Source organism: Sylvia atricapilla, chromosome 15 (genome assembly GCF_009819655.1).
Source record: "Sylvia atricapilla isolate bSylAtr1 chromosome 15, bSylAtr1.pri, whole genome shotgun sequence".
NCBI lineage: Eukaryota > Metazoa > Chordata > Aves > Passeriformes > Sylviidae > Sylvia > Sylvia atricapilla.
In genome coordinates this window covers 7,409,587-7,435,710 of record NC_089154.1, presented here as the reverse complement: position 1 = coordinate 7,435,710, position 26,124 = coordinate 7,409,587, and the positions used below count along the sequence as shown (strand labels likewise).

Sequence of the window (26,124 nt, the reverse complement as noted above, 5' to 3'; positions counted from 1 at the left end):
TGAAGGTTTTGTCTCTGATCTTATTTGGGAATCACATCCATTTTTCCTGAGCATCATTTTTCATTTCAGGCTCCCAGAGCTGGCCTGTCCTCACCTGGTGGGACACAGGGTCTGGGCAGGAGCCCTCCCTTCCCACCTCCCAGCCAACACCCCAGTGCCCTCCTGACGCTCCCCTGCCTGCCCCAGGTCCCAGCTGTGTCTCTGCTCAGTGTAAGGGCATGGGGAGGATGCAGGTGGGATTTTAACCTGGGTTTAGTACAGACACACTCAGTAGCACAAGCTGTGGCTTTAGGGCTGGAGGGCACCAGAAGCCAACAGTGTCAGAGCCTGGTGATGCTGGGGAGCAGTGGGGTGAGCACTGGGGTGAGCTGGGAGCCCAGGGGTGCAGGCTCTCCCACCCCACACTCCCCCAGCCCAGCAGAGGGCCCAGCCCTGCCCTTACCCCTTTGCAGATGGCCACTGCCTCCTTGGACATGGACTTGGGGTAGGCCACGTTGTGCTCCATGATGGACTGGAAGAGCTCGTCCTCATCTTCTCCCTCAAAGGGGGCCTAGAGCAAAGCAGACACAGCTCCAGGGGCGTTCCTGGATCTCAAAGCTCCCTTGTCCTCTGTGTCCTTGGCCATGGAGCCAGCCCCGGGTGTGCCACACAGTCACTTGTCACTGCAGTCACCGGGGCTGTGCCCCCAGTGCCACCCCCGGCTCAAGGAGATGCCAAGCATGGCAAATCCCCCCGTGCTCACACTGGAAAGTCACCCAGCCCAGAGGAATCAATTAAAACTCAATTACCTGGCCAGCCAACATCTCATAGAGCAGGACTCCAAACGCCCACCAATCCACAGACTTCCCGTAGGGCTGGTAAGCAATGATCTGCAAACAACAGCAACAGCAGCACTGCACCCCCAGCTCTCACCTGGCGGCTCAGGGCACAGGGACAGCCGGCTGCAGTGGGTCACAGGGACGGGGTAATTCCCTGGGACTCATTTCAGCACTGAAATCCCTCCCCTGGGACACATTTCAGCACTGAAATCCCTTCCCTAAGCACGCTCTGAGTCCCTCCCCTTGCTCTTCACCAGCGTCCTGGGGTATTCGGGTGTGAACAGTTCACACCATCATGGTCTTTAAAAGGAAAGAGCATTTAAAAGGAATCCCCCGTCTCGTGCAGTCCCCCACTGCCGGTTTGGGAAGGTCACAGCCCAGCAGGTGACACAGCCCAGCAGGTGACACAGCCCAGCAGGTGACAGCAGTTTTGTTCAGAGGGAATCACACACGGGGCAGTTGGTTCACAGGCTGTCCCTGTCACCTGGGCACGCACAGCTCTGCTTGGCATAGAAAAAGGCCCAGAAATGGGTCAAGCAAATCACAGGACAGTTTCGCCCTGAAGCCACACTGGCCTGAGCACGCTGCAGCTCCCTGAAGGAGGAGCAGCAGAAGGGCCCAGGCTGGAGCGTGGCCATGGCACCACAACCATGCAACCTTACTGCTGCTCCCAAACGCAGTGGGACTGCTCCTCTGGGACCCACGGGCAGCAGGCTTTAGTGCCTTTCCTGGGTGCCAAAGTGATTTGCATTCTAATTTCCCATTTGCTGTTTTTCTTCTGGAAAAAGACAAATTACAGCAAGGAGAAGGAAATAAGAGTTAAAGTGGAAAACACTTGGGCAAACACATGGAGAACTGGTCATTTGTCCTGCTTTGAAGGAACATTAATCACCCACAGTGACAAGCTCTGCACCAACACCACCAGTATTAATCCTGCTGGGGATGGAACACATGCTGGAGTCAATAATGGGAAACCTCCCTGGGTGCAGCAAACACAACGTGCTGCAGCACACAAGTGCATTGATGTCCTAGCAAAGAGAATCTCTTTTTCTAAAACATTTAAATGAATAAATATTAATTTCATCATTGCAAATTCAGCAGAGTGACAAGAGTTTAAAAGGATATTTTTAAGTGAAGGGAACAGACATTTGAGAATAATTACTCCTCTGAATTTCACAAGTCTGGCGTTAAACTGTGCCCATACAGCACTTCATGGAAGTGTCGTGTGTGACTATTACATCAGTAATAAGCACATGCAAAGTCATTTTGTGGGGATCTAGAGCCGTGGATGGGGAGCCTCTCCCCATCAGACACATGGCCCCTCACTGCAAACAGTGAGCTGGAGAGATCTAAGGATTTCCACTCCACATGAAAATATTATCCACTGATAATTCCCTGTTTGTCACTGGTCATGTTGTGCTGGAAACTTCTATCACACGCAGTGAAGGGCAGAGCAGAGCTCCTGGGTTTGGCATTTCCAGGAGCAAGGGAACAAGTGAGGAGCAACCTGCAGTGGGTCTGAGCACGCCAAGGACAGAACAGGCACAGAGCTGCCAGCAGGATGGACATGGGAAAAAAACCCAGAGAGGGAAAGCACACTGCAGGGAGAGCAGCATGAGGATGTGCTGCTCTTTGAGGTGGAAGCAGGACACGGCACAACAGGGAGGCAGATCCAACACCCCTGTTCCCTTAGGGGGATGTGGGGACGGGCAGTGCCGAGGACATGAACTTTGCAGGCTGCTGGTGAACTCCTGAATGTGCCTGTTTCAGCTGGAAAGCTGCCCAAAGGAAGGTCACTCCGGGAAGGGAGCAGCAGGGAGCTGACCCTCGGCCGCTGCTCCCATCCGTACCTCGGGCGCGATGTAGTCCGGAGTGCCACAGAAGGTCTTGGTGGTCACCCCGTCCCAGATGTTCTCCTTGCACATGCCAAAGTCGGCGATCTTTATGTGCCCCTCGCTGTCCAGCATCACATTGTCCAGCTTCAGGTCTCTGCAAGGCGAGAGCAAACCCGTGACACAGCGCACAGTGCCCAGAGCTGTGCTGCGGCTGAGCCCCGCCTGCGCCTCACACCCAGACCCTTTGTAGGATAATGTTTGGGGAAACCAGGGAAAATAAGTCAGGGATCTGTCAGGATGGAGTGCTGATTTTACTTTTAAGCCACAGGAATGCCGTGCTGGGCACGGCGCTTTGAAGTGTGCGATGGAAAACACTCATCTGGCAGGAGATGGATTTAATCGATTTTTTTTTCTTCTGCTCCCGTGAAATTCAAAGTGCACTTAGAGCTCTCGCCATGGAGAAGCACCTACTCAGCACAAGTCCCTGCCTCACCTGTGCTCTGCTCCCCTGAAATACAAATCAGCAGTGCTTCCCTCTGATCCTCACCCCCAGAATAGCTGTTTGTGGGATCCAGCCCCCAGGAGCTCTGCTCCTTTGCACAAGCTGCAGAGCTGGATCCAAGCGCTGATCCCTGGATCTGAATCCCAGCCTTGAGCCAGCGCTCCAGAGGTGGATGCTCCAGCCTCAAGGACACTTCTGTAGCAAACACTGGGTGTTTTGGTGCAGTTCATACATTCTGGCTGGGTTTAAGGATGCGTTTTTTAATTATCATGTCAGTGCTCAGAACCCTGACAGTCCAAAGGCAGACGGACAGGAGCTGGGATTCGGATTCGGGGAAGGAAGGAAGCAGAGCCACTGGGGACCAACAGACCTAGAATCTCTCTGTAGCAGCTGATGGCAAAAACCAGCCCTCATGTCAAGTTTGTTCCACTTCTTTCATCTTTAGCATCTCCTGACTCCAGCAGCACTGTTGGCATCTCCCTTTACAGAGCACTTAATGGTATCTGACACTCATTAGGATGCTCTGCTCCACCCTGGGCTCTGGGAATTCTCCCAAGCAGGGAAGAGCACTGAAAGCTGGTTCCAGAGCTAAACCAGCAGCGTGTGAGCCTGGTCCCACACATGGCAGTGACCCAGCTACCTCTGGGTGCTGGGATCATATTGGGAACGGCAAAGAAGCCTCAGTGGCTGAAGCAGAAGTGACAGAGTGGCACTGCAGAGCTCGGAACAAGCCACTGGCAAGCGCTGACTCCAGTGGCAATGGTAAGAGAGCAGCGCCCTGCAGCCAAATTCGGGGCTTGGAGCTGGTCCAAGCTGCCAGGGAGCATTTGTGTTGTGCGGAGAGGAGCACATGGAACGGAGGCAGGAGAGAACCAGAGCTGCCTTCCCATGAACCGAGGTAAAGCAGGAACCTCTCCCAAACCAGGGGCACCCCGCGGCTCCTAGCTCCCTTTCAGCCACACCACACTGATGGTTGGACTCAGCGATCCCACAGGTCTTTCCCAACCTTAAGGACTCTGCCATCTACCCGTGGGCAGCCGCCAGCCCCCATCCATGGCACGGGCAGGGCGAGGGGGCTGCGGGCAGGGCGGGACCCCCGAGCAGCGCTCTGCCCGTGCCCCGGCTCTGCCTGGAGCCCAGAGGAAGGGAGGGAGGCAGGGGGAACCCGCTCACCTACCGATAAATGATGCCTTTGCTCTGCAGGAAGAAGAGCCCGATGGCGATTTCTGCTGCGTAGAATCTGAAAGAAGAGGTTTCAAAGGGAGAGTGATAATTAAAGGAGATAAACGAAAACCTTCCCAATCGGACGGCACTGAAGGAAAGGCAGATGTGGCCAGAGGACAAGGCAGCCAGGGCAGGGAAATTCCAGAGAAGGATCACACCAGAAGGACCCGAGGCAGCCTGAGCTCGCACCGGGCAGTGATGCCACCGGGCTGCTGGGGGCTGTCACTTCTGGTTACACAAATTAAGCCAGAGCTGGATCCAGGGCTGCTCCTCACACACGCTGGCAGTGCAGCTCACAAAGCCATCCCTGCTCCCGGAGCCGGCAGTGCTGCCACCACTGGCTTTTGGGAATATCCCGGGTCTCAGAGGACTCTGCCAGAAGGGTTCAGCCCACCAGGCTCTGCTCAGTGTTTGTGGGTTTTATGTGAGCATCTGAGGGCTTTCAGGAACACATCCTGCTCTGTCCAGCTCTCAAGCAACAGGAGCCAAAAGCCCCCAGTTAACACTTGGGTTGGCCATGCTGGCAGAGGAGCCAAACCCAACATCCCTCTCATCCCCTGGGAAAGGACCAGGCAGAGCAGAGACCTGGTGTCTCCCAGGAAGCCTTCAAACCTCCCCACCTCGTGCCTTTATTTACCTAAATGTATCTATTCAACTCAATTACTTAAAAGTACAATATACCCCAAGGATGAGGTGGAGGCACCAGCATCCTCAGCATCAGGCAAAGAGTTCTGCAACTTCCCATTCCTGATCTCTGCGCAGGACACTGCCATGTCTGTGCCTGGGACGCTGTTTCCAGCCCTGTGACACAGGTACAGCCATACCTACCCCAAAGGTGCCAAACCACTGCACTTACACAGCGTGGGGCTCCTTGAACCTCCCAACCTGCTGGATCTGGTACATCAAGTCCCCACCATTCACATATTCCATCACAAAATACAAGCGATCCTGAAGGAAAAGAAGCAGGCAATTAGCACCAGGGTTATCAGAGCAGGGAATCTGCAGGGGTCAGGAGCAGGACCCGAGGTGACTGGCAGCTCCAGTCTGTAATTCCAGGGCAATACAGTCATCATCCCTGTCCTCCCTGTGGGCTGCAGGGGCTCCTGTTCATACACAGCCCATGAGGACTAATTCCTTAAGAATGCTCAGGGCTGGAGCTCTGCCCCTCTGCAGACAGACCCACTGGAGAAGGCAAGTGGAGGAATCCCTAAACCAGAGGTTTTTCAGTTCCCAGGAATACACTTGCTCTTCTTGCCAGAAGCCATTTTCAGTGTTGCTCTGCAGGTCCTTGCTGGCATTTCCCCAGGCACTCCACGGCTTCAGTCAAGGGGTGCACAGGAGACATGAGCAGTTCCCATGGGGACCAAAATCCATCCACCACCAGCAGGACTTGGCCAAGCACCAGGAGGGACGTGTGACACTCCCAGCCCTCCCCCAGGATGGCAGTCTGGGGGTGCACAGGTCTGCAGGGGACCCCTGCTCAGGCTGGGGAGGCAGGAGGGGGCTGCACCCCTCTCCTCAGTCCTTCCAGACTGGGCTGAGGTCTCACTCTGGTCATGTTCACATGGGATTAAGAGAGTCCAGAGCTGATCCCAGGGCTGGAGCCCCTCTGCTCTGGAGTCGGCCTGGGAGAGCTGGGGATGCTCACCTGGACAAGAGAAAGCTCCAGGGAGAGCTCAGAGCCCCTGCCAGGGCCTAAAGGGGCTGCCAGGAGGGCTGGAGAGGGGCTGGGGACAAGGGCCAGCAGTGACATGGGCCTCCAGTGACAACCCCGGGCTGCCCCATCCCACCAAGAGAAGGAAGGAAGGACACAGAGGCTGGTGCACTGCAGGAGCTGCAGGTTGGCAGCATTACGTAATAAAAGATTTCCCATTGCTCATTTCCTCCTTAAATAAGCCTTGCCCTGCTTTTAGACAGGAAGGACAGGGAGCCCACAAGAGATGCAGCTGGAGTCCTGCCACAGCCAGGGCTGTGGGGGAACTGGGGTCAGCAGCCATGAGGCAGTGCCTAAACCAGGGGAACTGGGGTCAGCAGCCATGGGGCTTTTCCCACTCTGACAGTGTCTAAACCAGGGGAACTGGGGTCAGCTGCCACGGGGCACTTCCCAGCCTGGCAGTGCCTAAACCAGGGGAACTGGGGCTCAGCCTCTGCTGCCCCCAGCACAGCCCCCCGGCTGTGGGGCAGCCCCAGGGGATCACACCCAGCCAGCCCTGGGGCCGTGGGGCTGTGCACAACACGTGGCACCGATGGGATGGAGCGGGGAATTCGGCTTCTCAGCTGCCTTGGGGATTCGGGAGCACTCCCCGTGAGCAGGACAGCCCCGGCAGGGCCCGGCCAGCCCCACGTGTGGCAATGTCACCTTGAGCAGCCCCCGGCGCGGCACGCAGCCCGTGACAGCCGCGGCAGAGCGGAGCAGCGCCGGGCTCGGCTGCAGCTGCCTCCTAAATATATCGGTCTGCTTCAAGGAGGAAGAATATTAAAGAGACGGGCTCTTGAAACAGCCAGCTGAGCTCTAAAAGCGGGAGCTGAGCGTTCCTGCTCGGGGTGGGGTGGGGAAGGGAAGGCTGGTGCTCCAGGGGAAGCAGTGCCGTGACTAAAGCGGGCAGATGGCTGGGCTGCCCACGGGCACGCAGCGATGGGCACCGAGCTGTCCTGGCTCCTGCCCGTGCCACACAGGACGGCGTCTGGCCAAGGCTGGAGCGTCCAAACCCGCTGAGCGGCAGCACGGAGATGTAAATCCACTGCAGAGCCTGGCAGGGAGCTGGTGACACTCCCCCGTCCCTGGGCAGCCAGGAGAACGCTCCCAGGACTCCTTTCAGTGCCCTTGTAATTCACTGCTCCATCCCCTGCCTGGCTGCGCGCCGGGAACAAGAGGCAGAGCCAGGACAGCAGCCAAGCTCCCCATCCACACCTTACAGACACTGGGGAGAAATCCTGCCCTGGGAGGGTGGGCAGGCCCTGGCACAGGGTGCCCACGGAAGCTGTGGCTGCCCCTGGATCCCTGGAAGTGTCCCAGGCCAGGCTGGACAGGGCTTGGATCAGCCTGGGCTAGTGGCAGTTGTCCCTGCCCATGGATGATCTTCAAGGTCACTTCCAACACAAACCATTCCAGGATTCTGTGATTTATCGTCTCAGTGTGGCTGTGGCTGCTGTGCCCTTCACTGCTGCGCCCCAGAGGTCACATCAAAAGCACAGCTCACCTGGGGACACCAAAGGACCCCCAGCTCAGCCCCCTCCCCGAGCCCAGGCTCTGACCTGGGACCTTTCAGAGCACCCCAGATCCCCCAGCACAGGCACCTCTCACCCTCCAGCCCCAGCCAGGAGCTCTCTCCTTGCTCATCTTCCCCTTTTCTCTAAAATGCAGATTTAGGGCTTTTCTCTCTCCCAGAGCCGCTGAGCCAACAACCCCGGCAGAGAATTGTGCTCTGGACTGTGCTCCCAGAAATCAAAGTGCTTTGTGCCAGCCTTTGATAATACACCCTGCTATACATTTTGATTACATTACAAATACGATTACTATTAAGCTACTATAGGTCTGCCAGGAATAATCCTGCGCTGACTCACTTCAGATGCCAGGGAGATGCTGTGTGAAATAGCTGCTCCTGCCACATTCTGATTGCTGTGCTGCAAAGCCGGGGCCGCAGGCTTTAAATACACTCAATGTGTTTGGTAAATGAAATTTCTGGGGTAATATTAAAATGTAATCCTCCTGGAAAGCATTGTCATCGTTCTAAAGGACTCTGCTGATTCCCTCTGCCTGGGTCCCACTGATGTGTACCTGGACATTCTCATTCACAGGCTGCTCCAGGGCCGGGCAGGGATTGTGTTAAAGGTCCCCTGTCCCCCTCTCCACTCCTGACTCATACAAACCCAATCAAACACCCGTGGGAAAGGGGATTTCTTGCAGTTTGGATTGGGTTTCTCCCTTTGCTCAGGGCTTTGATCAGAGGAATGAGTCCTGGGAACAAGTGCAGCACTTTGCTATTGAACCAAAAGGGTTGTTGCGGGCTGGGGGCAGCTGAGGGGCTGGGAAATCACCTCTAATGTCAGCAGCAGCTCCCTGCTGAACACATCCCAGGCTGCAGCTATTGTACATTACACTTCCACGTCCCACAGCCACATCTTGGCCCTGGAGGCCCTTTTGCCAGTGAACTGGAGAAGGTGTGAGGCTGCCAAGGCACAGAATACACAATTGCTTTGGCAAGTGCAGTGACGTACAAAGAACATAAAATCTTGGAGTGGTTTGGGTTGGAAGGGACCTTAAAGCCCATCCAGGGCCACCCCCTGCCACGGCAGGGACACCTCCCACTGTCCCAGGCTGCTCCAAGCCCCATCCAGCCTGGCCCTGGGCACCATCCCAATCCATTTTCCAAAGGCTCCCAGTGCTGAGGGTCCCCAGCCCACCACAGCCCTTGGTGGGGACCAGAGGTGACCCCAGCCCTTACCATGGTCTGGAAGCAGGAGTGGAGCTGGGTGAGGAAGGGAGGCTTCCCCGAGAGAGCCAGGACACGTTTTTCCACCATGGTGCACTCCACATCATCGTCCTGGATAACCACGTCCTTCTTGAGGATCTTCACTGCATAGAGCTCGTCTGTGCCCTTCCTCTCTGCCAGCATCACCTGCACCAGGGACAGGACACGTGTGATCTTTGAGGTCTCTTCCAACCCAAGGCATTCCCTGTTTCTGTGCCTCACACAGTGTCTGCACCTCTGCCCTCTCTGGTGTTTCTGCTCAAAATGGAACTGGTTTGGTTCATTGCCTCCATTGATCACCATTTTACACAAGCTGAGCTTTACAAGGCACCCCAGCCAGCTGCTAAAACCAGAGCTAATTTTTAGGTGGTAAAAGCAGAAGTGCTTTGGCTGCTCAAAACCGGTGGAAAAGAAGAAGTAACCACCCCAGGAACATATTTTGATGGAAAATTAAACCTATTACCTGAACGTAAGAGCATTAGATACAACATCGGTTATATAGAGACCTGCCTTGCCATCCACAACCCTGTCGGAGGAAAGTTAACTAAAGCAGGGAGCCTCTGAGCCTGGCATCTGCTTCTGCCCTGAAGGGACCTTGCTGAGGATGTGGCTGCCACCCCACTCTGCAGTGACAGCAGAGCTTGGCTAGGGCACCCTGATAAATGCAAGAAGTGCTCGAGGCCATCCATGGCTGTGAATGGAGGCAGCTCCCAGTGACAGGGCAGCCTGAGCACAGCTGAGCCAGCCCTGCTCCCTGGGAAAGGCAAAAGGACTTCCCAGCTGCTGAGAACCAGCTGAGGGACGTGCAGGGCATGGGCAGGAGGGCAGGCTGGAAACCACCCTGGGCTGCACTCCTGAGCACATCTGGGCTGGATTCCCCTCTCCTGGATTACAGAATCCTTCAGGTTGGAAAAGAGCCACGGGATGATGGAGTCCCACCTGCGCCCACCTTGTCCCCAGCCCTGTCACATTCAGGCCTTCCCTGGACACCTCCAGGGTTGGGGACTCCAAACCTCCCTGGGCAGCCCCTGCCAGTGCCTGACCCCCCTTTCCAGGAAGAAATTCCTCCTGATACCTTTGTCCTGATGTCTGAAGGTGTTCAAATGTCAAAGATCCAAACAGCCAAGTGTCCCTGGCACAGCCCAGAGCCCGGGATGGGTGACAGGGGAGCAGGGACCAGCCCGGCCCATGCCCTGCCCTCCTGCCACATTTCACACCCAGAGCAGAGCAGAGCACTGCACAGCTCAAAGGCTCTCACAGCCCAGAGAACTCTCCCACTGCGCTGGAATGTTGGAACCCTGGGCACTGAGAATTTTAGACTTTCTGTATTAACAGGCACTGATCTCCAAGCAAACACTGCATTTGACCTGAGGCCTTGGAAAAGGCTTCCAAAATTAAATAATAGGACTGGGATTGTGGGTGTGTAGTTTAAATAAAAGTGTGTAATATCACATAGTAGAAAACTATGAGTAGAAAACTATGAGTAGAAAACTATGAGAAACCTTAGAGTTTAAGGTTTTAAAATACAGTAATATATATAAAACAAGATAGAGGTTTTAGGGCAGAGACTAAGTCCTTATTTTCACCTTCTCCTTCATGGGTCCAAATAGTATTCTGTAATTAGATAAAAAGTCCCCATTGCGGGCCACAGGTAGGTAGTTATTAGGTTAAAAGTAAAAATAATTTAGGTGTCATTTCTTAATTAGACAGTTTATCATTAAAAGGCCTTGTAGAGAGAGAGATAGGACTCCATTTTTAGTTTGTTAGCTTGAAGTGCTATAGAAATCAAAGTTTGTGAGACTGTAATATAGATAAAGATTAATCAACATCTAAGTCAAAAAAAACCCAAACAAACAAAAAAAACCCCATCTCACTCATTTAATCCCAACTCTAGCAAAAAACCCAAAAAAACCCACCACTACCCTGGAACCCAGCAGCCAAAGGCTCCGCCCTGCTCAGCAAAACAACACAAACCCCAAAAGCCTGACAGCTCGAGAGCACGACAGATTGATTAGCTGCAAAAATATGAGCAAGCCACCTAAGTTCCCTTCCCTCTATTTATAATACAGCACAGCCAAGCCAAGGTGGGCTGAGCCAAGCGCTGCCTCCTTCCCTGAGAGCATCTCCCTGCCCGTGCCAGCCCCAGGGAGCTGCCACCAGCCACGGCCCCGGGGACCCCAGAGCACCAGGGACATTGTGTCCTGAACGTGCCAAGCCAGGACCACACAGCCCCAAGCCCCTCTTTTCCAAGGCATTTTCCACCCCCTGAAGCTGCCTGGCTCGGGGGATCTCCATCTGCCAGCGCGCTCGCTGGGAAGCAGATTGCATTCTTTTTTAACTTTTTATTGGTGCAGGGGAAAAAAAAAAGGCTGATATTTAACTTGATTTATTCCTGTAATATAGAGTATTTGTTTGGGAATGCTCCAGAATAAGAACTGGAGAATCTTCTGAACACAGAGAAAGCAAGTTTTGTCAAACTCCACTGAGGCCAACGTGTCGGTTCTCCCGACCCTAGACAGCTGAGTGCGGGGAGAGCAAAATACTGAGCACTGAACCTGAGGTCCTGATGCCAAAGGGTTAAAAGAGACAGACAGAGGCTCACTAAAACAGTGTGATTGTAGTCCAAGAGCTCTCCCAGCCAGCAGGGACTGGCAGGAGGGAGGCTGGCAGCAGGCAGCCAGGCACAGGAGCAGGTGCCAGCCCAGGGGAGGGAAGGACACAGTGCCAGCCCGAGAGAAGGATGGCAATGCCATGGACACAGCCAGCTGCTGGGCACACCAGGGGCTAGGGAGCTGCGGGAACTGTTCTCCCTGCCCCAGGCACCTCTGCCTGGCTCCTCCCGAACATCTGGCACCTCTGGCGAGCACAGGAAGCGGGGACGGAGCCGTGGCACCTGGGTGTCCCCGTGCTGGGATGCCGGGGCAGCAGGGATGCCTGGGGAAGTGCAGGAACACGTGAGGGCGAGGCTGCATCCACCCGGAGAAACCAACGTGCCGTTTTAATTAGCGCTAATTAGCATATTTATAACATTCTGTTCCAGGGAACAGTTTCTGTCACACATTCCCTTATATAAGCCAGAGCCGACTGAGGAGTTTGCTAATGTTTCTCAAATTTAAGGGGAGAAGGCGGCGGGGGACACGGCACAGCCACGGAGCCTCCAGATGCCAGGCTCTGCCTTTAAAGGGATGAGGTGTTGGGAGGGAGGGGACAGGGGACATTTCTGTGTGACAGCAGCGCGGGCACCAGGCACGGGGCGTTCCTGCACCCCAGGGCTGATGCTCTGGGGGCTGGGGACCGTCAGGACCTCCCCATTCCCTGCCTGTCACAAATGTTTCCATGGATCTCTGAGCTCTCCACTTCTGGAGAGGGAGCAAACGCTCATGGCTGGACTTCCCAAAGCTCTCCAGTGCCAGCAGAAGGCTGGGGAAAGAAGGGATGCTCCTGCTGCACCCCTGTGCTCAGGGGAGCATCCCTGCACACCCTCCTCATCTCCACTACCTGCCCGAGCAATGAGCCCGCAGGCACAGCAATAATCCCGGCAATTAAAGCAATTCACTAATGAGGGTGGGGCTGGGCCAGCCATGGCACCAGCAAACACTGCACCCACCTCCTGCAGAGCCCCAGCGTTCCCTGGAGCACTGGGATCCCGAATGGAAATCAAGAGACTTGGCAAGACCCCAAGAAAATTGAAGGCTCCAAGTCATATAATTATCAGGAGGATGAAATTCTGTTACCGCTCACAACCGGTCTGGGAAGTTAATTAAAATGCTCCCACATATTTGTAAAGAAGAAAAACCCAACGAAATAAAACAGAGCTTTAAATACACAGCTTGTCCCCTGCTTCCCAAAGGGATGGATTTTGTGGTGGCCTCATTGACATCTCTGGTGTTCCCTGCCTGGGGGAGCCAAGCTGGGCTCCCAGCACCGTGACACCAGTGCTCCCAGTCACCACCACCAGTCACCAGTGTGCCTGCAGACAGTGCCCAGGGGGAACCTCACCTTCCCAAAGCTTCCTTTTCCCAGCACCATCAGGAAGTTGAAATCCGAGAGCTTCATCCGGTCCCGGCTGCCGTTGTTGTCCAGTTTGGAAATGGCATTTCTTGTCTTCTCATCCGCAGCCTTGGACCCGGTTCCAATCTTGGCTCTCTGCAAAGGTGGGCGTGGGGCAGGGAGGAAGAGAACACATGACTGATGGGGCAGGGAGTATGGGCATTACAAACCCAGTGGGTGCTCCCAAAATCCCACCTCAGCAGCTCTTTCCCACCTCAAAAACCACCCTGAGCTTTGGGAGCCTTTTCCATGGGCGTGATGGGGACAGCACCAAGAAAAGCACTGGAGAAGTCACCAGCCACGGCACATGGCACTGCTCATGACCTCACTGATCTCTGCCAGAGCAACTGGGAATCACCTGTGCCCGTGGTCACCCCTCTGCCCTTGCCAGCAGGACACAGCAGCCTGCCATGCCACCCTACACCATGTCCAGGTCATCCAAAGCATGGAAAAGAGGCCTAAATGAGCTCTTTTGGGGCAAAAGCTGGCTTCTGTCTCTCACCTCACCAGAAAAAGAGGGATGACTATAAATATATTAGGGTAAAACGTGGGATTTTTTTATCCAGCTCCACATCCATTACTGCCCTATGGTCCCTTCCATTTGAGATATTCTGTGATTGTATCTGATATTGGAGGGAACCACAGAGGAAGCCACAAATCCATGTGGAACAGGCTCCCAAAGAGACAGACAGCCTCTCCTGCACCCCCAAAGAGACAGACAGCCCCTCCTGCACCCCCAGACAGACAGACAGCCCCTCCTGCACCCCTCAGACACAGACAACCCCCTCCTGCCCCCCCAGCCATCACAGCTGATCACTGAGGACCCTCATTTTAAAGCCCCTCATTTTTAAACACCAGACCCCAGCAGCAGCCTGGTGCCTCCTCCCCAGGCCAGGGGCTCTGATGTGCTGCTCCTCCTCCCATAAAAGCTCTCTCAGAATTTATTCCCTTTTAATTTCCAGAAATGTGTGGCAGTGTGAGGCCTGTGCCGAGCTCAGCCTAGCATGAAATTCCATTAACCCGATCCCGGCGGTTCAATTTGGCTGCTGCTGGCAGCCCCTCCAGACAGCACCTCACGGGGAATCCACAGCCCCTGCTGCTGCTAATTGCTTCTCACAAGGCTCTCCAGGCTGCAGAATTCCCCACTCAAGGTCACCTGCAGCACCTCTGAGCCTCGGAACAGCTCCTGCACTGCAGACCTAAGGAATGGTGTCTGGGATTTTCTCACATCGCTGGTGTGACCACGGCTGTGCCCCAGCTCCAGCACACCCCACTCCTCACTCCCAGCCCCAGCAGAGCCACAGCCCAGCTGGAGGGGGATTCCTTGCCTGAGACACCCACGGGAGCAGTGGGGAACACACAGCAAGGTGAGGGGGCAGGTGTGCTCTGGCTCCTCTGGACAAACTCCTCATCTGACTGCCCAGACCATCTTACCACCACTGGAACATCATGGAATACAATAAAAGCCAGCTGTTAGTTCTTTATGCAGCCAAAACCCATTGGTTGTAGCTAACCTTTGTACTGGAACAGTCTTTCCTTGGATATTCAGGAAAGTTGTGTATAAATAAATAAAAAAGGAAGGAGAACAGGAGCTGACTCTCCAGTCTCTGCTACATTTACAGAGTTCATGCTGAGAACCATAAGGGCAACTCTCTTATTTCTGTATGGCTCATTGCATGTCAGTCTCCAGATGCACCACACTCATTCCCAGGGTTCTGTGGAGACTTCAGCTACACTGAAAAATGGCAAATTTCTGCTAATTCAGCAACGTCTGCATCAATCATTCAGCAAGAACTTCCATGGCTTATTAAGTAGTAAATAGACATTTCTCCTTGGGGCCTCTTTGGGGAGTTGGACCCTGCTCCACATTCCCTGCGCTGCCAGGGGAAGAGCTGGCAGGGAAAGGTCTCCTTGCCAAGGGCACGGCAGGCAGGCAGTGAGGAAAACCCCTGAATGCAAGACAAATCCATTCACCTCAAACTTCTGCCTCAGTTCCTCGTTTCCTTCCTCTCCCTCGGGAGGCACCGGGACATTGAAATACTCTCCCTCCTCCTGGCTGAGCAGCTTGAACCTGCAGGGACAGAGAGGACACGGGTCAGGGGCTGCAGGGAGGCAGGAGCTCACCTGTGCTCCAGCACAGCATCCAGGGGACCCTTCCCCAGGTCAGGAGAACCCCCAAACCACCCTCAGTGGCTGGAGGCATGTCTCTGGGTCCCCCGCTGCCCTGGGGACCCCCCAGCCCGAGGAGAGCATCCACTGCCTGCAGTGGTGGGCACACATAGCCCTGGTGTGGCTCCCAAACCAATCCTGACCCCAAACCCACAGACAAACTCGTGTTTCTTATGGCAGCCACGGGTACAGGGAGAGCAAACCCCCTCCCTTCAACTGTCCCCCGAGGACAGCACACGGCATGTGGTGGCACTGCCCACCCTGAGCAATGGACAGGATGCTCCTCCAAAGGAGGGGGAAAGCTCAAGCAGTAATTATCAGAAATCAGGGAAATGCCACTCAGATCCCAGGAGTTTCACCCTGCTGGGGGCACAGCCAGTCTGTGCTGGGCACTCAGACACTGCCCTGGCACCCCTGGGTGCCACACAGACACCCCTCCATGGCACCAGAGACCCCCAGCAGCCCCAGAGGTGGAGCAGAACCTTCCATGGGGCTGGAAGAGGTGCTGCTTGCGAGGTCTGAGGGGCTGCCACCCTCCCATCTACAAACATCCCATGCTGCTTTGTGTCCACGGTGCTCATAAAACAATCCCAGCTCACCATCCATCCACGCCTGACTTCTGCAGCTCAGAGATCCCGAAGGACAAGGAGCCCATGAAATCATTCCTGCTGGTCAGATCCCAGTCCCAGATCTCCACTGACAACCGCCTGTCTTTGTCTGCCTCCTTCAGCTGGCTGGAAGAGAGGAAGGGAGAAGGGCTGCTTTCATCCTGCCAGCTGCTCCCACACCCCTGTGTCCCCTGTGCTCCACCAGGACATGGCTGCCAAGGGAAGGGACGGTTCTCAAGGCCTGCTGAGGTCTCCAATATTTAATTTCCAAGGCATGCCCAATTCTCATGGAGAGCACGGAGTTCCTGCCCTGACACACTGCTCTGAGCGGGGTCAGGGCAGAGGTTTGAGGGCCTCTGTGTCACTTACAGAACAAAAGGAATCATTTCTCAGTTGAATCAGCTCAATGCCTCTGAATAATTAAATCAGAGCAAATAAAGTCACATTAATTCTTGGTGGCGAGAAAATTCACTTTACAAATTTAAACGTTTTCCTTGTACTTACAATTTAAATGTCTCATTCCACTCAGGATTCAGGGAGCACTTGATAGTTTTGGTCTTCTGTTTGCTTTCGTTTTTGGGGTCAGGGATTAGTTTAAGCTTCACGTAGGGATCTGACAAGCCATTAGGGTCCATAGGAACTAGGTTTTTAGCATCTCTTACTGGGGAAGAGAAAAAGGATTAAATTCAGTATTCCAGCTATAAAAATACCCAACAACTGACAACTTCCCTGTGTGCCAAGAGTATGTGTGAAAATAGTGATTAAAAGCAGAATTAAACTGGATCTGTGCAGACATGGGCATTACATGAGGAACGACATAATTAACGCCGAGCAAACGCGGCTCTCGTGGATGGGGGAGGCTGCAGGGTCGACTCAGGAGATTATTTTTACTTTCTGACAGGCTGATTTGTTGTTTGCTCTCGGTTTTAAGCAGTTTAAAGCTGATTTGTTTCCTCCTGCCCCTTGGGAAGCAGAGTTGCACTGACTGGTGGGGGCCTGGGGATGGAGCTTTCCTCGAGGAGTGGGAACAGTGACGTGAGGGTGCTGGGGTGGGAGCAGGAACCCAAAACCACCACTGCAGCGGCCACATCCAGCACCCAGCTCCCCCCTGGAGCCCCTGGGGGCTGGGGATGCCCATGGGCACCATCACTTGCCCTCTGGGCAGCATCACCCCAGCTCTGGGGCCAGCATCTCCTCCGGGAAGCAGGAGCAGAGCGGGAAGAACAAACCTGAGGTGACTCAGCTGCTTCTAATTGGATTGCAGCTTGGACAAATTAAATACAGCCAGGCTGAGCTGAGTCTCTTTGCCCAGATTAAGTCCAAAAGGGTCTGTCTGTCTGCCAGGGGAAGGATCTTATCTTCCCCCCAGGGCTGAGCAGAGATGTCAGAGATGTCAGAGATGGGAAGTTCGATGGGCCGGGATGGAGGCGAGCCATAACCTGGGGAAAAGCTGTGTGAAGGAAGGCCAGAGCAGAGCCCCCGCCCCAGGCCTGCCCAGGGATCCGGCACAGAGGGTCCTGCTGTGCTGGGAACCTGCTGGCAACAGCTCTGCTGTGAGGGTCACGGGGGGCTCAGCTTCAGCCCCTCATCCCACAAGGAGGAAGAGGAGAAGGAGAAGAGAACTCCAGCTGCGTGTGCAGCACCACAGGAGGGCAGAAGGAACTTTCAGGGTCAGAAGAGTAAAACCAATAACCCCGTTCCCAGCTCACCAGTAAGGAATTTCTCATCAGGTTGGGAACTGGAGAGTTTTGAATGAATGCCCCAAAACCTGCCATCTATGGCTGTCCTCCCTGAGCACTGCCCAATTTCCAGCTCCACGGAATGGAACTCGTAGCCAAAATCCAACTCTGCGTTTATAAACGAGCTCATTTATCAAACGTGACAGCCCCGACAGCAGCCTGTGAGACAGGGAGAGGTGTGATCCTGCCGGGAAGCGCCGCCTGCCCCATCCATCCATCCATCCCAGCCCGCTGCTCGCCGGGGCCGCGGGAGGCGCCTGCAGCAGCCGCAGCCCCCCTGGCAGTGGGGACAGAATGACTTCATCCCTGACGGTGACACGAGGGACCTCGCCGGGGATGCTGCCATAGAATCATCTCGAGTGGTTTGGGTTGGAAGGGACCCTAAAGCCCCCCCAAATGGCACCACTCTGGGGCTCCCTGTGCACCCCCAGTGCCCTGCTGACCCGGGGCCTCTCCACACACTCCCCACGAGCTCTTCCTATCTCTTCTCACCTTCCTGGCTTTCAAATGACCATGAGAACCTGTTTTCAGTGCCCACCTGCAGCACCTGTGGGAGCCTCAGGGAAATGGGGACAGCCCATGGCCAGTCCCAGCAGCAGGCACCGATGGCAGCACAGGGCAGGGGAGGAGGATGGCCCTCACTGCTGTCCTCAGCCTGCTCCTGCCCCAGGGCCAGCAGAAACACCCGAGGATCCCCCGTGTGAGCAGCAGAACGAGCCCAGGGCTGGCAGAGGCTCCGGGCTGTCACACGGCCGGTGTCCCCTCACGGGGAGGAGACACGGAATGATGTCACACAGAACCGGCTCTGCCCCGGGTTTCACTGTCCCAGCAGCCGGCACAAACATCTCTGGAGACTAATGAACAACCCCGAGGTGTTTATCGGGCTGTCCTTCGCTTCTTTAAGGAACAGGAGAAGTCGTTCCTGGCCCTCGCAGTTAATCAGTTTATGCCCTGAAGCATGAGATTTGATTACCTCATGTTATTATCTCAGCGTGCAGACCTCAGAATTTCATTAATGGGAATAATTTTATCTATTCATTTGAAAAACCCAAAATGCTTCTGCTTGACCTTAAGAAACTTCCTGACTTTTCAAGCAGAAATCAACAATTAAGTGAGGGTAAAATAAAAACCTGGAGCGGCACAGCAGCGGTACCTCACGGCAGGGGAGATGTGCTCCTTGCCAACACTTATGGCATTTATTTGACAGTTAAATTTGATGTAAAATAGTTTTACATCTCTCATATCCTGACAGTTTTGTGCATCATTAAGAAGCAGTAACATCATTATTAACAGTGATGAGTAAGAATATTATGATCCCATTTAAAGCAAGTCCTAAATCACTCTGGGCACCAAGTGTGGCCAAGGAGATGCCACTGTGGGTTCAGGCTGTGGTCAGGACAGATGTTGGTGAGTCCTGGACAGCTCTGGAGTGGGGAATGCAGGGGGGCAGTGCTGCCAGTGCCCTTCTCCTGCACACAATTCCTGTGGCAGTGGGGACACAGGGAGGAGATGTCACCCACTGTGCCTTGAGGGCCAGGGCAGGCACAGCTGGGTGAGTGATGTTTGAATAATTTACTCTGCAAAGTTTGCAATAGCTTCTCAATAAGGGTTCAGAAAACATCTCTGGATTACTCTGGCAGCCGTGGCTGGGAAGAGACACCCACATCCCCCATGGAAAACGTGGGAAGCAGCCTCAGTCTGCCACACGCCCAGAGCAGGAGCAGCACGGAGGTCACGGCCAGGAGAGCAGGGAGAGGCCCCTTCCCCAGCCTCCAGCGTTTCAAGGAAAGGAAAGATTGATACGCTGCATAAACAAACCCCAGCAAGAGATTTCCTCAATCCGCCACACGGGGCTCCCTTTGATGTGAAATTAAAAAGAAGTCTACAGCAAACCCGCTCCTGCCCTGCTCCCCAGGCAGATCCCATGGGCTGTCACATCCTGCACCTCCTCTCTGAGCACGTGGAACCACAGGCCCTGCTGAGGGCAGCAACTTCTGCTTCCCACTGCCCACCAAAGGAAAAGGCACTGGCACAGGCTGCCCAGGGAAACTGTGGCTGTCACAGCCCTGGAAGGGTTCAAGGGCTTGGAGCAGCCTGGTCTCATGGGAGGTGTTCCTGCCCATGGCAAGGGCTTGGAGCTGGATGGTCTTTAAAACAAACCATCCCACGATTCTATGGATCTGTGAAAAACCCCTCCAAAGATTGGCTCTCTGCAAGGTCAGAGCTGCACTCCCTCAATCCCAGCCCATCACCTCTCCTGGCCTCTGTTCCACAGCTCTCGGATGGGATTTTGGAGAGGGGAGGGCTCTCAGGCTGACCTGCAGCACTCATCATCTTCCTCCCTGCAGCAGCACCAACATCCCCGGGCAGGAGCAGCCCCATCCCAGCCAGCACTCACATTAACACCCTCGTGAGTTAAAACATTTAATTAATGCTCTGATAGGAATATATTTGCACATGCTGGTACAATGGAAAAGGCACAGGACTCATTATGGCTGCATCTGCCTGGGCCGGTGATTATTAATTAACGCACTTCCAGCTCGTTTATCTAATCAGCAGAATTGGTTTCAGTTTTGGTCACTGTTTTCCCTCATCAGGCCGGTGAATGGGGGAGCTCCGGTGGCGGCAGGTGCTGCCAGGAGCCCCACGGGGCTCAGTGGGGACACGAAGGACATTCCCCAGGGACAGCAGGGAACTGGAGCTGGTTCCGGCAGGAGCACAGGGCACTCTCTGCTCCACACACACACACGGGCAAAGGCCACACTGAGGATTGCCCACACACCCCACAGCACGAACCCTGCAGCTCTGCCTCTTGATCCTTTTCCAGCTTTGTACTTCTCAGACCTCCTCCCTTTACCCCAGCGCTGCCTGGAGGGAGACAGAGGAGCAGTGGGATGCTCTGACAGGACAGACAAACCCCCACTGGAATATGGTGGGAAGAGCTGGCTCTGGAGAGGAGCCCTCAGCACAGCTCCCAGCCTGGAGCAGCCGTGCCTTTAGTGCACTGCCAGCCCTCACGTCCTCCCAGCCCTCCATTTGCCAGGCTCAAATATTCATGGCCCTTAATACGACAGGCTCAGCATAATCTGCACTGGGAGCTTTGCTGTTAGGGAAGCAGAACTGTGCAGTGCCTCGATGCCACGTTAATGTGCTGTGATTTCCTGCTTTATCCCACAGTTTTTTCTCACTAATAAGACACTTGATCAAAGCCCAGAGCAGGACAGCGACTGTGAAGGTGCATTTGCTCCTGTCCCACAGCAGGCAGGCAGTGCCCTGCATGTCTGTCTGTCTGCACCAGGGCCTCAAAGACACATCCCACATCCTAAATATTGGGAAGGAATTCCTCCCTGGGAGGGTGGGCAGGCCCTGGCACAGGGTGCCCAGAGCAGCTGTGGCTGCCCCTGGACCCCTGGCCGTGTCCAGGTTGCTTTATAGCACCCTGGTCTAGTCAAAGGTCTCCCTGCCCGTGAGCTTCAGAGATGAATTTTAAGGTCACTCCCAATCCAAACTATTCCAGGACTCAACGTTTCTGTGAAAAACCCGCATTATCCATAGGGAGGGAAAGACTGGCTTTACAAAGAGAAGAGGGGGAAAAAATCAGAGTAAGAGAAGAGAAAAGCGCAGAGCTGAGGAGCACACGGCAAATCCCCGTTCCATTTGTCAGCTCGACAGGAAAATCAAAGCGGAGTTGGCCGTGCCCGTGCTGCCGCCTGCAGGCACCGGCCCTGCCCTGCCCGCTCCTCCCGGCACCGCTGCGATGCTCCGGCCACGGGAAAGCTCCCCAAATTCCTGGGCAGGCGTCCCCCAGCTGGTGAGACAGCGAGAATTTCCCCCCCCGTGCCCGGCAGAACCCTTTTCCCGAGCAGCAGGAGCAAAGGTGGGCTCACCCCGGCCAGCGCTGCCCCCCACCTCCGCCGGGCTCGGGGGCTGCTCCATCACCCCCACCCATCCCCTCTCGACAGAAATCCGCCCCCTGCCCGCCCCGCACTGGAATTCCTGCAGAAAGCCTGGAAAGGGCATTTCCCACCAGCAATCTGCTCGGAGGCTGCCTGGCTCTGCCCCCGCCCGCTGCCTTCCCCCGTGTGCCCCCCCGGGGAATTGTTCGGCTCGGGAAATTCCTCTGAGCCCATCCAGCACTGCCAGGGCCACCACTGCCCCATGTCCCCAAGTGCCACATCCACAGAGCTGTTAAATCTCCTCAGGAGTGGGGACTCCAAACCTCCCTGGGCAGCATTTCCAGGATGGAATTTTCCCTAAAATCCCACCTAAACCTCCCCTGGGCCAGGCTGAGGCCGTTCCCTCTCCTCCTGTCCCTGTTCCCTGGGAGCACAGCCCGACCCCCCCGGCTGTCCCCTCCGGTCAGGGATTTGTGCAGAGCCACAGGGTCCCCCCTGAACCTCCTTTTCTCCAGGCTGAGCCCCTTCCCCAGCTCGCTCAGCCTCTCCTGGGGCTCCGTTCCCTTCCCCAGCCCCATTCCCCCAGCCCCTCGGTGTCCTGGTTGTGACGCCCCGGAGCTGCCCCAGGTCCCTCAGCAGTGGGTGTCTCTGGGTTGTGCTCTGGGGCCATCTGGGCTCCCCAGTGGCCAGCTCTCCTCTCCCAGAACACTCCCACTCCTCCACCAGCTCCATGGCAGAGCTGGAGAGCTCAGCACGCTTCCCTTCCTTCCTGGAGAAGCCAACAGCTGACACGTTTTCACCAACACCTCCAGAACGGGCCAGAAATAAACCAGCCTTTCAAAGCCAGCTGAAGAAATGAAAATCCAGCTGCACAGAAGGGCTGGGGAGCTCCTCTGCTGCCTGTGGGCACACGGCACAAGGAGCCTGTGGTGCCTGAGAGCTGCACCCCGCTGGCATCTGATGGAGGCTGCAGGAATCACAGCACCTTAGGCTTGGAAAAGACCCCCAAGATCTCTAAGTCCCACCTTCAGGAAGGCACCTGGGAAGCAGGACATGTGCAAACATAGTTCTGCCTGGTTCACTGAGGCTCTCCTTTAAGGACAAATCCAACAAAAATTAAATTACAAAGTCCTCCACAACTTTTTTTTTCAAATTTTCATCAACATTTCCAACAACTTGATATTTTTTCTGAGAACACTCCCGATGGCTCTCCCTGGGGGGACAAGCACCCATCAGAGCACCACGGGATCCCCCAGAGCCAGCCCCATCCCACAGAAACAAACCCTGGGGAGGTCACTGACGGTGACAGGATGAGGCAAACCAGGGAGAACCTGCCGAGGGCGGAGGGATGATGGAGAAGGATCCGGTGTTGCCATGGGTGTCTGTCACGGGTTAACACAGCTCGGTTTTTAGTTAGAGTGGAAACAGTTTCCTGTCAGGACCTTGGGATTGTTTTGGAAAAGACAGGGAGCTATCAGAAACCAACCCTTAGATACTGACACTTTGTTTAACCACTGAAAAAGCTGATTGTGACTTTGGGAATTCACATGGCAGCGCGGGGTCCCCGCCCGCGCAGGGGCACAGAGGGCCACTTCACACCCCTGGTTTTGACTCATCCGGGAATAACCGCGGCAGCTCGGCCGCCCCTGCGGAGCCACAGCGCCCGGAGCTGCCTGGTCACCCCGTGTGGGCAGCAGCCTCCTTCCCCAGCACGGCCTGCAGCACACAAACCCCCGGGGACTGTCACTGCCGTGCCCACAGACTGCAATCCCGGCCTCCCGTCCCGCTGGCACCGCTCCACCCGGAGCCACAGCCTGCGCTGGTGTCCCCGCGCTGGGGACAAGGGGCTTCACCGGAACGTGGCTCAGTGTTCTCTGAGGTCACGGGGGAAGCATTATATCCTGGGAGTCAAAATCCAGGTGGCAAAAGCCTCTAGAGATGGGATAATCCTGTTCCCTGCCACAAACCACACCCTCCCTGCAGATGCTGAATTTTTACATCATTCCAAAACCCACTTTGGAAAGTCTGTGACTGGAAGTGCCATCAACACACGGAGCCCTGGAGCCCCAGCCAGGCTTTGCCAGGGGGCTGGAGTGCGCCTGGAGGAGGCTCAGAGCCTTGTCCTGCCTTGTTGGGGCTGCTGGGCACTGCCAGCGGGCACTGCTGTCCCTGGGCACACACGCACCTGAATCATCATTTTAAAAAATTAAGCTTTTAGCCTAGGGTTAGAAGCAATTTACACTGATTAGGATGCAAGCTAGGAAAAATGGCAGATAAGTTAATGATTATTAGATGCTTAAGCTAGAGCTAGAGGATGGATTGCTTGGTGGTTGTTTTAAGTTGTGTTCGTAGAAAGAAATGAAATAGATGGACCCTCATAATGACAAGTGGAAACCAAAGGAACCATAACCTGCACCTGGACTCAATGCTAATTGATCATGACACAGGAGGGATTGGATCGTGCCAAAAGGTCGTGAAAGCCCTGCCAGCAGTGAGGAGGTAGAAAGGTCATTGTGATGAAGACCTTTCTGACTTCATCCTTCGAGGCCGCCCATCCAATTCAAGAGAAGAATTGCGCAGGCGCGAAGGACTTTAAACCTCATTGGAATACAAAGCGGGAGCGGGCGGTGCTGGGGTTATGCATATACATGAGCATTTTGTGTATGTAGGACTTGGGGCAATAAATAGAGGGCAAAGAGCTCTTTCATTCACGGGCACAACTTTAGGAGATGACTCCTGCGCCGCCCGACGTTGTGATAAACACTCCGCTTTTAACTTTAACTAGTCACAGGGTCTCTGCCCGCGGGCACACGGGTTTTGGGGATCCATACCTACGACGGTGAGCACGTCCTTGTCGATGTCGGCGCGGATGTAGATGCGGCCGCGGCGCTCCGTGTGGTCCGTCCCGCACAGGCTGGGCACGTTCATCACGCAGCGCTTGTGCACGTTCATCATGCAGGCTGTGCCACAGGAGGGGACACTCAGCACCCCGGCACGGTTGCCGGGGCTCTGAGCAGGGCACGGGGACAGCCCCGCCCGCCCGTGAAACCGCGATGTTGGCAGGGAGGCTGGGATGAACACGAATGGATTTTGGAGGGCAGCTGGAGACTCCGAGCGCGGGCACAGGAACCCACTGCCACAGCTCTGGGTCCTGCCTGACTGACCCCGGGGCTCTGTCAAACGGCTTGAGTTCTGCTGACCCATTAAAATTCCCTTCCATCACCCCCCAGGGTGCTCAGCTGCATCCACCAGGAGCCAAAAAGGGCCATTAAAAATTACCTGTGTATCTGTATACACACAGAGAGGCATAACGATCCGTCTCTATATAAAGATACATATATCTGCATTTACATTTTAAAGCAGTTCGCTTCCCCTTGGCAAGATTCCCAAGGCTCTGAGGAATTTGCTGTTCCCAGACAGCCAAATTTCCCCATCCCCGAGCAAGGAGCAGCCAAGCTCGCTGCTCCCGCCGCCAGCGCCGGCACACGCTGCATGTCCCAGTCCCCTTAAATAGGAACATACAGGATTAACTTGGAAAATTACTGATTCCGTCCTTTCCCTCCGCTTCCAGCCCCCGTTTTCTCCTCGCCGCGCAGCGATTCCCCCGCCGGCAGCTCCGGGAGAGGCGGCGGCAGCGCGGGGCCGCGGCCACAGGGTGTCACTCGGAACCAGCGCTGCGGAGCGGCCGAGCCGCGGGGATGCTGCGGGGGGATGCAGGGGAGGATGGGGAGGGCGGACACTGCCGGGGATGCTGCTGTGGGGCGCTTCTGGAGAGAGGGTTTGGGGGGATGCTGCTGCAGTGGGGAGTGTGGGGATGCTGCACAGAGAGATGTGGGGAGATGCTGGTGCTGAGAGGTGCGGGGGGGTTCCTCCCAAACCAAATTCTTTCCCTCCCCTCTCCCTGCAGCAGCTCCGGGGGCTCCCCACACCGGGTCAGGAGGTGCCCACTCGTGTCCCTCGGGCACTCAGAGCCCTGCAGCTGCACACTGCTGGCAGAGGGCACAGGCTGTGGGCTGCAGCCCAGCGCCCTGGGGTGCCTGAGCCTCACCCCGGGGTGCCTGAGCGCCCCTCGGGGTGTCTGAGCCCCCCCGCCATCAGTCACTTACTGTCACATTTCATCCCCTGGTGGATGAGCCCGTACAGCAACGAGCCGCAGTGGTCACAGAAGGTGGGGCTGGAGTACGTGTGGATTTTAAATTTGTGTTTGCTCCTGGGATCCTGGGAAGAAAACAAAGGACAAAGATCATAAACTTGCATCAAATATTGGCAAGGCACTCCTGCTCTTCCCATTCCAGGGGCCAGCTGGCTCCGGAGGTGCTGCTAATGGACTTCAGTCAAGTGCCACCAGCTCGTGGGGACCTTTTCCAGCAGCCACCAGGATCCAGCTTTATTCCTCTTCATCTGTGTTGCCATAACAATGCAAAAGCAATGCACTGGCTTGGCTGGGGATTTAGTGTTTTTCAATAACTCGGTCTTAGCATGGAAAACACCAGGTGAAATTGGTAGGTAGGAACCAACAGAAGGGCTGGACACTGCCCAGCTTCCACGCAGAGCAGGAAAACCACCCATGATTCCATCTATATTAAGCCTGCCCAGGAAACATCTCCTGTGCTCTGGTTCCAGCCCTCCCCTCACACTCCCAGGCATTCAAGCTGCTTAGGGGATACTTCGATATTTTGAGCTTTCTTAAAAGCAAGGGCAGATTTTTGCCCAGAGCAGACACCAGTTTATCCTTTTATCCCTTGTGCAGGCACTGGGCAAACTCCTGGGCTCCAGCAAGGATCAACAGGAGTTAGAGCTAAAAAAACCCA

General features: G+C 55.3%; 1 protein-coding gene across 2 annotated transcripts in view; it reads right to left on the bottom strand.

Moving 5' to 3' along the window:
* The window catches only part of PRKCB (protein kinase C beta), a 90,918-nt gene that overhangs the window by 16,628 nt on the left and 48,166 nt on the right, over positions 1–26,124 (bottom strand). For both annotated transcript variants that reach the window (XM_066329946.1, XM_066329945.1), the window contains exons 4-15: positions 25,420–25,531; positions 24,145–24,273; positions 16,183–16,339; positions 15,670–15,804; positions 14,876–14,972; positions 12,851–12,997; positions 8,825–8,998; positions 5,236–5,327; positions 4,333–4,395; positions 2,669–2,807; positions 789–869; positions 443–550 (exon numbers count right to left, since the gene is read on the bottom strand). In XM_066329946.1, coding sequence (XP_066186043.1) covers positions 443–550; positions 789–869; positions 2,669–2,807; positions 4,333–4,395; positions 5,236–5,327; positions 8,825–8,998; positions 12,851–12,997; positions 14,876–14,972; positions 15,670–15,804; positions 16,183–16,339; positions 24,145–24,273; positions 25,420–25,531 — 1,434 coding nt within the window. The remainder of the gene's footprint in view (positions 1–442; positions 551–788; positions 870–2,668; positions 2,808–4,332; positions 4,396–5,235; positions 5,328–8,824; positions 8,999–12,850; positions 12,998–14,875; positions 14,973–15,669; positions 15,805–16,182; positions 16,340–24,144; positions 24,274–25,419; positions 25,532–26,124) is intronic.